General features: G+C 44.5%; 1 protein-coding gene across 5 annotated transcripts in view; it reads right to left on the reverse strand.

The window, feature by feature from the left end:
• Window positions 1-229: 229 nt before the first annotated feature.
• The window catches only part of LOC130297070 (signal transducer and activator of transcription 5B), a 206,459-nt gene continuing 191,385 nt past the window's right edge, over window positions 230-15,303 (reverse strand). For 4 of the 5 annotated variants that reach the window (XM_056549295.1, XM_056549296.1, XM_056549299.1 and 1 more), the window contains 6 exons: window positions 15,164-15,258; window positions 11,355-11,485; window positions 10,026-10,190; window positions 7,265-7,313; window positions 6,295-6,393; window positions 230-3,605 (listed from right to left, as the gene is read on the reverse strand). In XM_056549295.1, the coding sequence (XP_056405270.1) occupies window positions 3,476-3,605; window positions 6,295-6,393; window positions 7,265-7,313; window positions 10,026-10,190; window positions 11,355-11,485; window positions 15,164-15,258 (669 nt within the window). In that variant the 3' untranslated portion in view covers window positions 230-3,475. The remainder of the gene's footprint in view (window positions 3,606-6,294; window positions 6,394-7,264; window positions 7,314-10,025; window positions 10,191-11,354; window positions 11,486-15,163; window positions 15,259-15,303) is intronic. The other variant, XM_056549294.1, reaches the window with a different exon arrangement.

A 15,303-nucleotide genomic window follows, 5' to 3' on the forward strand; every position in this document is an offset into this window, starting at 1 on the left:
TATGGAACAAACGATAGGGCATAACATGTCTGATCGTGGGGGTCCCGCCACTGGGGACCCCCGCGATATCCCTGATTTATTTATTTAGCCGGCATTCGTTTAGAGCGTCGGGTACATCGTCGCAGGCTCGTGACATCACGGCCATGCCCCAACAATGCAAGTCTATGGGAGGGGGCGTGACGTAAGTCACGCCCCCTCCCATAGACTTGCATTGATGGGGCATGGCGTGACATCACAAGCGGGGCGTGACCGTGACGTCATGAGACTCCGCCCCGTATCGTCAGTCATCGGCATGGAGCAGAGTTCGCTCTGTGCACCGGATGTCTGGGGTGCTGCAGACGAAATCGCAGGGGTCCGCAGCAGCGGAGCCCCCCGAATCAGGCATCTTAGTCTTAGATGTCTAGGGGCGGAGTACACCTTTAAGTGATACTCTAGATACACTTTTTTTTTAAATATGTAACAGAGGCCGCAATAAAAAAAAAACAAATGCATACTCCCCTACCTGGGTACGTCGGCAGCTCTTGCTGTGGTGTTTTCCGGCTCTCCGGACATGTCTCGGCAGTGACAGGCTGATAAGCCAATCACCAACTACAGCGGAGTCCCGCCTTAGCAAGCTGGAAGTGGAGGACGGGGGAGTATGACCTTTTTTTGTTCATTTGAATAGCGTCCCCGGCAACATACAGAAATATTTCTGCATCCAGAATACTTCTTTAGCCACATTTTTTTTCTTTTTCAATTGTTCCCACAAAATCATGAGGGGTGGGGGGGGAGACAGAACAGATCGTGAGAATGGAGGTCCCTTCTTTTTGAATGAATGTAGCAGTACTGTGCATGCTTGACCTCCACTCCATTCATTCTCTAGAGCTGCACTCTACTATGTTCAGAAGGCTCAAACACAGCGGATGGAACGGTGGCCGAGCATGCCCACTATCTCTACATTCACTCAGGAGACATTTTTGCAAAAAATCTAAATTCTTAGAGGAGCTGTAAGGGGTCTAGGGCCATACTGCACATGTGGGACATTACAAAGTTGTCCTAAAGGGAGCCTGACCTGGGGTAGGTTCCTTTTAAAGGGGCGGGCCCTAGCACCTTCTCTCCGCCCTGCAACTTTCATTGCTAGATCTCCCCCTGTACCCAATAGGTCAAGGCTATCCAAGTAGTCAGAAGCCACTGTGTACCATCCATTTGGCTGGTGGTTCAGGCAGCATGAAAGTAATGACAGGTTTCCTTTAAAGGGAACGTAGCCCAGTTCAGGCTCCATCTATGACATCTTTGCAATCAAAATTGACCCTGCAGTGTCAGTGAGGTGCTGTATGGCCCACACTATGCAATATAGGGGCGGATAAATTACGTCTAGGGATTATGATTAGAACTCGCATGCCCATTGCTGTCCCCATAGACGACAATGTATTTGAGGCTGATTCTGACAAAAAAAATTAGCAAGATCGTTCTTTCAGTGGCAGACAGAACGTCCGCCACTGACATATCGTAGCGTGCACTGGGCAGCGGAATACCATTGCCAGCAATGGGATCCTGCTGCGGCGGAATTTCCGAGTGGAATTTCGAAGTGGAACTCTACTAAGAAGGTCAAATATAGGATGAACGAAGCAAAATGTTTAATAAAGACCTATGGGCTTAAAAATCTTTATTATTGTATTATACTTATGTACAATGCAATAATGAAGAAATTGCATTGTGTTCCCTATCAATCGGGCCTCTCGCGGGAACGGAGTATACGGTTCTGACGTACGAGAGTATTTCCAGGAGTGGTAAAAAATGTCGCCTTTATATGGTCAAAAACCTCACAGGACACCAAGTGGTGTTGGGGACTACTTTAAAAATCATGGGAAGATTCCTCCTTGTGTTTGCCGCCCGCCATGCTGTACTTGCGTTATGGTTGTTGTAATAGGGTATTATAAAATTACACCGGCCATTATACATTTCTGGAGGGTCTTAACTGCCCTGACGTCCTCAATACCAAAGAAGCCATCTCAGAAAAGTGGCGAAAAAGAGAGAGAGAAAAAAAAACAAAAAATAAAATAAAATAAAAACAATTCATATAATTAGTTATATTTTAAAGAATATATATATTTTTATATATATTTTTTTAATATATATTTAACGTTAAATAAAACTCACGACCCTGATTCATCCTAGGCAGGGTTCACTTATATTAGCGCTTATCTCTAACCCTTCCCCCACAATGGGGGCTCAGATATGGCGGAGAACACTGTACACATCTTGCGAAGTAAACATGATTGACATTTAGCTCGACCAGCGGACGCCGAATGGTGTCAAAAACTACAACTCCCAGCATGCCCGGACAGCCGTTGGCTGTCCGGGCATGCTGGGAGTTTTAGTTTTTGCAACGTCTTTGGAGACCCCTGCCACAGGCTATGGCTTTTACACCGCTTGTGGCTTATCGCAACGTTTCACGACCCACTAAGCGGCGTAAGGGTTTATATTTAAATACAACAAAAATGTCCCTGGAGGTTTCAGGGCAAATTGATATGTAACAACCTTTAAGGGGTTGCCCCCTGTTGAGGAAAACCCTTTACTAGAACCCCCCTTTTTAAAAAAGCCTCGCTACCCTTGACAAAGCTGATCCGTTCAGCGAAACGTCGGGGAGGCTAGTAGTTGTTTGTTTTTAGATCAGCGGAGGATAATGAAAGTATAGGGATTGGGTACCAATAGCTGACGTGTTCTGGATAACCAGCACATGACTTTATAAGCGCAATTTGGACCTTTATACCCCTTACAAGTGTATAACGGACAACAGTTTACACAACATATCAAATCCGCTGTAATTTTAAACTTTTTTGTGGGGTATTATTTTATCAAATTACCAATAAAGGTTACTTTTTAAAAAAGGGGTTCTAGTAAAGGGTTTTCCCCGACAGGGGGCAACCCCTAAAAGATTGTTACATAAGGGTTTATATTGACACGAATATTTAAAAAAATCCCGAACTGTAAAGCGGTTGTCCACCCACTGTCTGACTTACTGTTACCCCCCCCCCCCCATATATGGGGGAACTCTTCTTCCGATATAATGAAAGCTGGCAGCCATAAAGGACCAGGGAGGGACTCAACGTGCTCAGTTCTGCCAATCTAGAGATAACACGTGGATGTGGAACCGTAGACCGAGAGAGTCTCCTCTTGTGCTGCAAGTTTAGGGGCAAAAGAATAGAGGGGCCGGGGGGCATTACCTCCCAATATGCAACCTGAGGACGTGAAAGCAAGTTCATCAAAGGTGGACAAAAAAAATAATAATTATTTGGGAAACAGAACTGAAAATATAGGTGAGGATACGGCTTTTCAGACAAAAAAAAAATAAGAAAAATAAAATAAAAAGTACCATAAAAATAAAATAAAACCTACTTATATCACCATGCACAAAAATACCAAAATTGATTTCTGTGAAAACAATTCACATTTGATTTTTTTTGGAGGCAGTGAGGCGTGAGTTAGGACTACATCAGGACTGGGCATGGGGAATCCACTGGCTGTTATCCAAGGGTCTCCGGAGCAGCTCCTCTACATGCCTTGCCACATCCATACTATCGTCTAGGTCAAAGTCTCCGTTAGGATCCAGTACAGAGTCAGCGCTGCAGAGGGAGGGGGGAGGAAGAAGGAAGAAAGCATTTAGAACTAGAATAGTCTATATAACACTTCCCCAAAGCAGTCCTTAAGGCCCACCAAATGTCACCACGGGTTCGGTGAGAAACTGCAGCTGCATTTTCCTCTAGGGTGAGCGAGAAACTGCAGTTGCATCTCCCTCCTCCCAAGTTGGGTGAGAAACTGCTGCTGCATATTCCTCTAGGGTGAGCGAGAAACTGCAGTTGCATCTCCCTCCTCCCAGGTTGGGTGAGAAACTGCAGCTGCATCTCTCTCCTCCAATGTTGGGTGAGAAACTGCAGTTGCATCTCCCTCCTCCATGTTGGGTGAGAAACTGCAGCTGTATTTCCCTCCTCCCATTTTGGGTAAGAAACTGCAGCTGTATTTCCCTCCTCCCATGTTGGGTAAGAAACTGCAGCTGCATCTCCCTACTCCCAAGTTGGGTGAGAAACTGCTGCTGCATATTCTTCCCAGGTCGGGTGAAAAACTGCAGCTGCATCTCTCTCCTCCATGTTGGGTGAGAAACTGCAGCTGCATCTCCCTCTTCCCAGGTTGGATAAGAAACTGCAACTGCATATCATTTCTCCCTGGTTCAGTGAGAAACTGAAGCTGCATCTCCCAGTCTATCCTGTTTCAGTGAAAAACTGCAGCTTCATCTCCCTCCTCCTAGATTCAGTGAGAAACTGCAGCTGCATCTCCCTCCTCCCAGTCATTTACTTACTTTTTATAAACAGAGTTTATAGGGACTGAGGAGGTTTCTTCACGTATACAATAAGCCTGTAAGAAGTGAAGGGACATGTTTCTGGGGGGTCCCCGATAACAAGCACTGATCTAAGGGATCACTGCTCATTTGCTGGGCCTTCACAAGATGGGACTGACCAATGATGTGGTCCTTAACTTTATCATTGTTGGCTGCAAATACCTTGTGACTGATAACAAAATAAATTAGTTTACAATTGCCCTTTTATGCCCCCAGAACTTTTTAAGCAGGGATCTGTAGTTTTTATCTGCACCATTTATGTTTTGATGGGACTTTTAGATCAAGTGTTATTCATTTTTATTGAAACACAAAGTGCCCAAAAATCTGCATTTCAGCCATTCGGTTATTTTAATTTAATTTTTTTATGTTTATGCCGTTCACAGTACAGGATCATACATATAGAATTTTAACATTTACAGACAATTCCGCACTCTGGGATATAGGTTTATTTTGTTTAAAAAAAAATTGTATTTGTAAAATGGGAAAAGGTGGGAGCGATGACATTTTTTTGTAGGAGAGGGGGCTTTGTTTCTGGGAAATATTATATGTATGTTTTTTAAACATTTTATATTTATTTTACACATATATAGATTTTTATTTTACACAATTGAAGTCACCATAGGGTACTATTATAAGCAATCTTTAGAATTCTTATACTGTACAATGCCATAGCACAGCTTTTACCAGTGCTGAGGCAAATTGTACAAGAAGAGCGACAATTGGTGTCACGGAGGTAAGCAGGAGACCTCTGGCTTCCATCTTAACTCAATGGACCCCCGATATCATGGTTTATGGGATCTGATGAGAGACCCGAACCCACTGGCACCTTTACTTTAGCTTTTAGATGCAATGATCGGAATGAAAGGGGTACTCCGCTGCTCAGCGTTTGGAACAAACGCTGGAGGCGGGAGCTTGTGACATCATAGCCCCGCCCCCTCATGACATCACGTCCGCCCCCTCAATGCAAGTCTATGGGAGGGGGCGTGACAGCTGCCGGCTCCAGTGTTCGGAACCGTTTGTACCAAACGCTGAGCAGCGGAGTACCCCTTTAAACGTAAAGTGGACAGGAAGTTTGAAGGTATCTCGGGCCCCAGGGTGCGGAAATTTGACCCTGCTGGGGTTTGGACATAGATGCTGGTCTACATTTTTATTGTTAATGTGTGAGCAGGGAGGGTGTGTGTGGAGTTTGTCTGGTGAGTGCTCCTTTCTTAGTCTCTGCAATCGCTGTTTTTTGTTGAGGTGCCTGGTTTGAGTGTATGTGTACTCTAATATATTATGGTCTGCTTCTGGGAGGCCATGACTTGCACACCCATTCTGATTTAACTTCTTGGTAATTTGCTGGATCTGTGGTTGGGACTGACTGTGTGTTTGGGGAGGGAGGGTGTTGATGATCAACTGGCTCCAGAAAGTTAAACAGATTTGTAAATTACTTCTATTAAAAAATCTTAATCCTTTCAGTACTTATGAGCTGCTGAAGTTGAGTTGTTCTATTCTGTCTAAGTACTCTCTGATGAACTGTCCAGAGTAAAAGCAAATCCCCATAGTAAACCTCTTCTACTCAGTGCAGTTCCCGAGACAAGCAGAGATGTCAGCAGAGAGCACTGTTGCCATACAGAAAAGAAAAACTCAACTTCAGCAGCTGATAATTATTGGAAGGATTAAGATTTTTTAATAGAAGTAATTTACAAATCTGTTTAACTTTCTGGAGCCAGTTGGGATATATATATATATATATATATATATATATATATATATATACACACACACACACATTTTTATTTCCAGGAATGCCCCTTTAATTTCAAATAATTAATCCGTTCAAACTCATTTACCACTTCTGACAGCTAGAACTCAATGACAAGAATCAGGGGGGTAAGATATAGGATTTACCACATATATATCAAGGTATGATAACTTACTTCTGCTGATACAAGTTATAGGGTGGCTGAGTACAAACTGCAGGGGATGGAGCCTGGTCCATGTAGCTGCTCGGTGGGATGACATCAGAGGTCACGAACCTTAACAAAAAGAAAAAAATTATATTTACTCTAGGTTGGACAAGATGTAAGTTATGGCCATGACATATGGAGTATACAGTACATTAACATAATTAAATATAAGTGCGATTGTACAATTTACACGAATAATATTAACAGCTACACTAGCTATAACGGAAGACTAAGAATACGTATTATTAAAAGGGCACTCCGGGGAACTAACCCCATAGCCCATCCTTTCCCTCTCATAAAATTGTCTCAGTATCATTTTTAACTATCTAGAGCAGTTTCCCCTTCATTCATTTGTGAATTACTTGCAGGCATTAAGGAAAATACGTCATCTAGCCAACGTCTCTGTCTAATTTCCTCTCCTAAAGCAGCCCCCACCTTCCTGAGAGACAAAGACCATGTGGTTTCTTGCCCTGCACTGATGACTCATTCTCCCTTTAGTGCTGACAACTGGGAGGTGTGCGCAGCCATAGCCAATCACACACTGAACTTCTCTCTCTGGGGGCTGCTCTCATAGAGTGAGCTGGCTGGCAAAGCAGAGCTGCAATGATTGCTGGGAGATGTAGGCAAGGGGAGGGAAGGATAGCAAGGGGAGGGAAGGATGGCAAAGAATATCAAGCAGCCAGAGAAGACAACAGAGGCCACAGAAGCCATTCATATTAGGCAGGATGGTTTACAGTGAACATATCCAGATAGAGTGGTGGTTTTGGAGCTTTTTTTGGAACAGGACAAAAGAGGCCCTAAAGAGGAGGCATCAAAAGGGCAGGGGCTAAAGCCCCCTTTCTAGTCTGTGAGTGCACATCCCTGCCTGGGGTTCCCCTTTAATCCCTGTGTTTTTGGATGAAACAGCATTGACGTTAACACATAAGGAAGCGAGACTTACTCAGGAACCACTTGCTTTATGGCTGGCTTCACGTATCCATCTCCTTTTGCTATAGGGAAGGAGAAAACAAAAAGAGGAATTAATTAAAAAAGTAACCAAGGGAGTTATACCACGTAACCGGAAATACATCAAGCTCGGCTCAGCAGGGTCTTCCACTTGGACAATCCTAAATTGTGAAAATGGTTCCCTGAAATTAAGCATATCAAAGTCTCCCCCAGCGGTTATCTGCGGGGAAAACCTGGTAGTAAGGGTGTAACGTTTTACTGCAGCGCCTCTGCAGGGATATTAAGGCATTACACAGTCCTCATTCAAATCAATGGGTTACTTGTGTAATGTAGGAGCGGTCGGATCTCCAGAGCAGTGTTTCCCAACCAGGGTGCCTCCAGCTGTTACAAAACTACAACTTCCAGCATGCCCGGACAGCCAAAGGCTGTCCGGGCATGCTGGGAGTTATAGTTTTGCAACAGCTGGAGGCTCCCTGGATGGGAAACACCGCTCCGGAGCAAGACATGCTCTTTAGAGTAGCACACTTTTGCACTCTGGTTAAAGGGGAACTCCGGTGCTCCAGTGTTCTGGACATTTTTTGGATCACGGCGACGCCCCCTCGTGACGTCAAGCCACACCCCCTTCATTCATGTCTATGGAAAGGGGCCTGTTGGCCAACACGCCCCCTCCCATAGACATGAATGGAGGAGGCGTGGTGTGGCAGTGACGTCACGACCACTGCCATAGGAACTTAGCGTTTGTTTTGAACTCCGGGTGCTGCGGGAGATCGCGGGGGGGGGGGGGCCTAGAAGCAGGACCCCAGTGATCAGACATCTTAGCCACTATCCTTTGGATTGGCGGAGTAACCCTTTAAGAGATCAGGGATGAGGATCCCTATGAGTATATGAAATTGTATAAAAAAAGAAATAAAAAATAAAATAAAAATTTGGGATGGTCGGTGGAACAAGACGGGAGAAGTGCGCGCTTGGCGCGTTCTGGCCCAACTATGCGTCATGTGATCAAGATGGACTCATAATGCAAGTCTATGGGACTGTCCACACAGGGTGGGGAGAGAAGCGCACGACTGCTCGTTCTTGGACCTGAAACGATGAAAACTTATATTTGATATGTCAAAGTTCTTTATATTGACATGTACGCTTCAAAGTAGTGTTTTCCAAATGGTGTGCCTCCAGCTGTTGCAAAACTACAACTCCCAGCATGCCCGGACAGGCTTTTATCTCGTGTGTGCAGATATGATGGTAGTAGTCACATCAGTCAATAAAAATTCACATCCGCAACAGAGAATCCAGCTCGTCGGTCTAAATGGAAATGCTGATACAGTACAGAACAGTAAGAACTGACATGTTTTGGGTCAGTATGACCCTTAGTCATGGCTTAGTGATGCCATGACTAAGGGTTATATCAACCCGAAACAAGTCAGTGTTAATTGCCTTGTACTGTGTGTTGCTCACTGAATGAAATATAGCATTCCCTGTAATCAGGAGCTGGTGCCACAAATAAGTGATCCCTGAATGCTGCATCTAACGTAATTTGGCAAAGCCAGCATCCGACGGCTGCATGGTATTGCCGTAGTACCGGCTAAATTAAACGGCCACGAACCACCAAGGTGGGCATGATTTCAACCACATGCGGCAACCACAGCGTGGAAAGTTGGGTTTAGCCACCTTGTGTATCCCCCATTGACGTTAATGGGAGTTGTGCAAATGGCATTGCCTTGTGAGCTACTCGGTTTACGTAACTCTCAACGTAACACAAACAGCGTAGCTTGTTGGACTACGCCATTTGTGTAACTCCCTATAGAATCATTGCTAATTACGTCACAGTTTTCAGCTTCGCAACCACCTCCGGCAGTCGCAATCAGGTCGGAGGGGGCTGGAAAGGGGGCATGAAAATACCCCTTTAAAGGGTTACTCCGCCTCTACACATATTATCCTCTATCCAAAGGATACAGATACAACAGGGGTGGAAACTCCAAGGTGTAGACGGGATACAGGGCTCTCGACAACCAGGTAGCTATACCAAACGTTTATTCACCCATAATGCAACGCGTTTTACAGCACAGATGCTTCATCATGATGCCTGATGAAGCAGCTGTGCTGTGAAACGCGTTGCATTATGGGTGAATAAACGTTTGGTCTAGCTACCTGGTTGTCGAGCGCCCTGTATCCCGTCTACACCTTGGAGTTTCTACCCCTGTTGTATCTGTACCTTAGGAGACGTGGGGTGGCTGCAGACACCTTTTCTTTTATTTCTACGCCTTGATCCATTGTTGCACTTGGTGGAGTGTAACCCATTGTGGTAAGCGTGATATCCACCAGAGTCACTTTCGTGCAACAACGGTATCACACTACGGAGCGCTGTTTGTCTTTTTGTTTCAGTATACTATCCAAAGGATAGGGGATAAGATGTCTGATCGCGGGGGTCCCGTAGCTGGTCCCGATCTCTGTGCAGCATCCGGTGTGATGTCATGGCCATGCCCCCTCAATGCAAGTCAATGGGAGGGGGCGTGGCATCCGCCACGCCCCTCCCATAGACTTACATTGAGGGGTGTGACCGTGACAGCACAATGGGGAGTGGCCGTGACAGCACGACCCCTGCCGCCAGCAGAGTACCCCTTTAAAAAGAAACCTTTGTCATTTTGACATAGAATGTGAATGGACAATTACGCATAACTCAAAACCCGTAGGGAAATCTATAGGTTCTGCGGACAGGATCTAGTGAATAGATATATAATGAACAGGCGAGTCTGACTTACAAGAATTGCAGAGCACTGGGGTGTAATACTTGGAGAACACTTCGTCTTTTGGCCGGTCAGGAAACACGTAGATGAGATAGTTGAGGTCTCCAAGTCGGTCCGCCAGCGAACGCACTGAAAAATCTCGGCTGGTAAATGGCATCAAGTTCCACAAGGCCCGCTCCGCTAAACAGAGTAAAGATCATGTCAGCTTCTTATGGGAGGCAAAATTTATACAAGAACAGACCCCCGCTTGTCCTCAGTGTACAGAGCCCCGCTTGTCCTCAGTGTACAGAGCCCCGCTTGTCCTCAGTGTACAGAGCCCCGCTTGTCCTCAGTGTACAGAGCCCCGCTTGTCCTCAGTGTACAGAGCCCCGCTTGTCCTCAGTGTACAGAGCCCCGCTTGTCCTCAGTGTACAGAGCCCCCCTTGTCCTCAGTGTACAGAGCCCCCCTTGTCCTCAGTGTACAGAGCCCCCCTTGTCCTCAGTGTACAGAGCCCCGCTTGTCCTCAGTGTACAGACCCCCGCTTGTCCTCAGTGTACAGAGCCCCGCTTGTCCTCAGTGTACAGAGCCCCGCTTGTCCTCAGTGTACAGAGCCCCGCTTGTCCTCAGAGTACAGAGCCCCGCTTGTCCTCAGTGTACAGAGCCCCGCTTGTCCTCAGTGTACAGAGCCCTGCTTGTCCTCAGAGTACAGAGCCCTGCTTGTCCTCAGTGTACAGAGCCCCGCTTGTCCTCAGTGTACAGAGCCCCGCTTGTCCTCAGTGTACAGAGCCCCCCTTGTCCTCAGTGTACAGACACCCCCTTGTCCTCAGTGTACAGAGCCCCCCTTGTTCTCAGTGTACAGGGCCCTGCTTATCCTCAGTGTACAGGGCCCTGCTTGTCCTCAGTGTACAGAGCCCTGCTTATCCTCAGTGTACAGAGCCCTGCTTATCCTCAGTGTACAGAGCCCTGCTTATCCTCAGTGTACAGAGCCCCGCTTGTCCTCCGTGTACAGAGCCCTGCTTGTCCTCAGTGTACAGAGCCCTGCTTGTCCTCAGTGTACAGAGCCCTGCTTGTCCTCAGTGTACAGAGCCCTGCTTGTCCTCAGTGTACAGAGCCCTGCTTGTCCTCAGTGTACAGAGCCCTGCTTGTCCTCAGTGTACAGAGCCCTGCTTATCCTCAGTGTACAGAGCCCTGCTTGTCTCACCCTCACTTCCTGTATTTGGACTCCTCAAAGAGACACACAGGCAATAGCTGCAGGGACAGTGTTTTTTCACTCAAAAAAACATACACAATTTTTAACCAATGAATATTACAATGTACAGGCACATTTTAAATTAAGGGATTATTCAAAAAAGGGTCAAACTTACGCAACTCAAACTTCCAGGCTATTGTGATGCCCCCAATCTCAGAATCACTGAAGCGCAAAAGAAAAGTCCCGTCCCTCTTGTTCACCAACATATCGTGAGCCTGCTGCTTGTTGACAAAGCCCAGAATAGCCCTATAATGAAAATATGAAGTTATATTCATGCCAAAGAGCTGAAGAAACACCCCAGGGACAGTAGAGCCGAACCAGCGCCAGGCAGAGATTAAATAAAGAGAATTACATACTAAGAACAGGACACATTTTCTCCTTCATTTGCCAATATACCGGGTTACAATGCGAGTGAATACTTTTAAAAGGACGGGGCACTTTTTTGGTGCTGTATGTGTGAAGTTCTGCCCATTACAACTGCATTTTCATTATGTTGCAGGGTGCATTGAAGGCAGGGAACTGTCTCGCCCTGCTCCCCTGCCTCATCAATATTAGATAGTATGAGATAGACAGTAATACCGTATTCTTCAGATAAATGAGTATTATATATAAGCTGCAATACCCCTTTAACCCTTTTTTTTAAATCAACTGGTGCCAGAAAGTTAAACAGATTTCTAAATTACTACTTTTAAAAAATCTTAATCTTTCCAGGACTTATTAGCTGCTGAATACTACATAGGAAATGCTTTTCTTTTTGGAACACAAAGCTCTCTGCTGACATCACGAGCACAGTGCTCTCTGCTGACATCTCTGTCCATTTTAAGAACTGTCCAGAGGAGGAGAAAATCCCCATAGCAAACATTTGCTGCTCTGGACAGTTCCTAAAATGGACAGAGATGTCAGCAGAGAGCACTGTGCTCATGATGTCAGCAGAGAGCACTGTGTTCCAAAAAGAAAATAATTTCCTCTGTAGTATTCAGGAGCTAATAAGTACTGGCAGGATTAAGTTTTTTTAATAGAAGTAATTTACAAATCTGTTTAACTTTCTGGCACCAGTTGATATAAAAAAAAAAAATTTCCTCCGGAGTACCCCTTTAACCCCGTAACGACGCAGGACGTAAATGTACGTCCTGGTGAGGTGGTACTTAACGCACCAGGACGTACATTTACGTCCTATGCATAACCGCGAGCATCGTCATGCGCGGCAGGTCCCGGCTGCTGATAGCAGCCAGGACCCGCCCGTAATGGCGGACATCCGCGATCGCGCGGATGTCCGCCATTAACCCCTCAGATGCCGTGATCAATACAGCATCTGCAGCATCGCGGTACTTTGAATGGATGATCGGATCGCCCGCAGTGCTGTGTCCTATACATAGCACTGAACAGTATTAGCAATCAACTGATTGCTATAAATAGTCCCCTATGGGGACATAAAAAGTGTAAAAATAAAAGTAAAAAAAATTTGAAAAATCCCCTCCCCCAATAAAATCGTAAATTGTCCCATTTTCCCTATTTGACCCCCAAAAAGTGTAAAAAAAAATGTTTTTATACATATATTTGCTATCGCAGCATGTGTAAATATCGCAACTATTAAAATAAAATGTTAATGATACCGTACGGTGAATGGCGTGAACGTTAAAATAAAAAAAGTCCAAAATAGCTGCTTTTTTATAACATTTTATTCCAAAAAATAATTAATTAAAAAAAGTATTAAAAGTCTTATATAAGCAAATATGGTATCACTAAAAAGTACCGATCACGGCGCAAAAAATACCGCCACTTAGACGGAAAAATGAAAAAGTTAGAGGTCTTCAAAAAAGGGGGATTTTAAACGTACTAATTTGGTTAAACAGTTTGCGATTTTTTTAAGCGCAACAGTAATAGAAAAGTATATTTTCATGGGTATCATTTTAATCGTATTGACCCAAAGAATAAAGAACACATGTCATTTTTACCGTAAATTGTACGGCGTGAAAACAAAACCTTCCAAAATTTGCAAAAATTGTGGTTTTCTTTTTAATTTCCCCACACAAATAGTATTTTTTTGGTTGCGCCATACATTTTATGGTAAAGTGAGTGATGGCATTACAGCGGACAACTGGTCGCGCAAAAAACAAGCCCTCATACTAGTCTGTGGATGAAAATATAAGAGAGTTATGATTTTTTGAAGGCGAGGAGGAAAAAACGACAACCTAAAAATAAAATTGTCTGCGTCCTTAAGGCCCAAATGGGCTTCGTCCTTAAGGGGTTAAGCACACAGGGATTTTTTTTTTTTGCACTTTCGTTTTATATAACTAAACGCAGCACGTCCTAAAAGGGAAATGTCCAAAAGCTTTTGTTCTATCGATAGAGGGGTCTGTATCCTGTAACTTGTACTTGGAATAAAGATTAACTGTTTAATATACACCTGATCGTCCAGTGGATTTCCTAGGAAACTCAAGGGGCTTTGAATTTCTGAATAATTCTGTGTTTTCAGGACAAAGAAATTCTGCAAAAAATCCGCAAAAACTGCAAAGAAATCCGAAAGTAGCAGAAACGATTTGAGCAGAATTTCCATCATGTAAACATAGTCTGCTGTGCCGGGTCTCTTCATCCAATCACTGCAGGCTGCTCTTTAACCCCCTCCTCTCTGTTTTCATGCTGCAGTCTGATAGGACAGGGGTAAGCACAGAGGAGTTCTAGTCCCGCCCTCACTTCCTGGACTTTGTCCCCGCCTGTGCTTCAGCTGGGACAAAAATGATGCTGCAGCCGGACAGGATTATGTTCTGGATGGTATGGGGACCCCTAGTGGTCTATTTTTATTATGAAGTTTATTAGAAAGGTTAGTGTGTTGCAAAATTCCACAAATGTTTTTAAAGCATACAGTGCCCACTGAAGCTGATAATTTCGGAAACCATTCCAGTGAACTGTCCGAGCAGATTCCAAAAGCTTATTAAATCGTGAGTATTTTGGAACTTTGTTTCCATGGGGTTTAAAGAAGAAGATTAAAAAAAAAATACTTGTTAAAATCTGCATTTTATGTTTAGTGTGTGAAATGGTAGAAAATCTTTAATTTGTCTTCCGAACAGCGTGCCTCCAGCTGTTGCAAAACTACAACTCCCAGCATGCCCGGACAGCCGAAGGCTGTCCGGGCATGCTGGTAGTTGTAGTTTTGCAACAGCTGGAGGCACACTGTTTGCAAAACACTGTTGTAAGGGTTTACCCATGAGCATATTGGGGTTACTACCCCTTGCTGTATCCCCATATGCCTGAGGAAGTGGTCAGCAAGCGAAGCGAAACACGTTGCATTTCCGGTAATAAACATTACACATTTTCCTCTTTGGGATTGTCAATCCGGCACGGTTGGAATTCTGCTGCACTTGGGAGGAAAACACTTTTGTATCTAATCTATAGAACGTCTGCCCTTAAAGGGATATTCCAGAAAAAAACTTATATATATATATATATATATATATATATACTGGCTCCAGAAAGTTAAGCAGAGTTGTAAATTACTTCTATTAAAAAATCATAATCCTTCCAAATATTATCAGCTGCTGAAGTTGAGTTGTTCTTTTCTGTCTGGCAACGGTGCTCTCTGCTGACATCTCTGCTTGTCTCGGGAACTGCACAGAGTAGAAGAGGTTTGCTATGCGGATTTTCTTCTACTCTGGACAGTTCCCGAGACAGGTGTCATCAGAGAGCACTTAGACAGAAAAGAACCACTCAACTTCAGCAGCTCACAAGTACTGAAAGGATTAAGATTTTTTTAATAGAAGTAATTTACAAATCTGTTTAACTTTCTGGAGCCAGTTGATATATATAAAAAAGTTTTTTTTCCTGAATAACCCCCTTTAACCACGTAACGGGTCTCGCCCACCTGGGACAATATACACGGCGTCAACCTCTATACAACAGTCGCATGGCACCGCCGTTCACACTTACCCGTCGTTCCAATGAGGCTTTAAGTGCTTTTTCAATACTTCCATTACTCCATCAAACCACTGCCAGAAAGTGTAATTCCAGCCTGGCAAATTCTCCTGTGGACAAAAGAGGAGACACTTTTTACACCTACAGCGTGGTTA

Source organism: Hyla sarda, chromosome 12 (genome assembly GCF_029499605.1).
Source record: "Hyla sarda isolate aHylSar1 chromosome 12, aHylSar1.hap1, whole genome shotgun sequence".
Taxonomy (NCBI): domain Eukaryota; kingdom Metazoa; phylum Chordata; class Amphibia; order Anura; family Hylidae; genus Hyla; species Hyla sarda.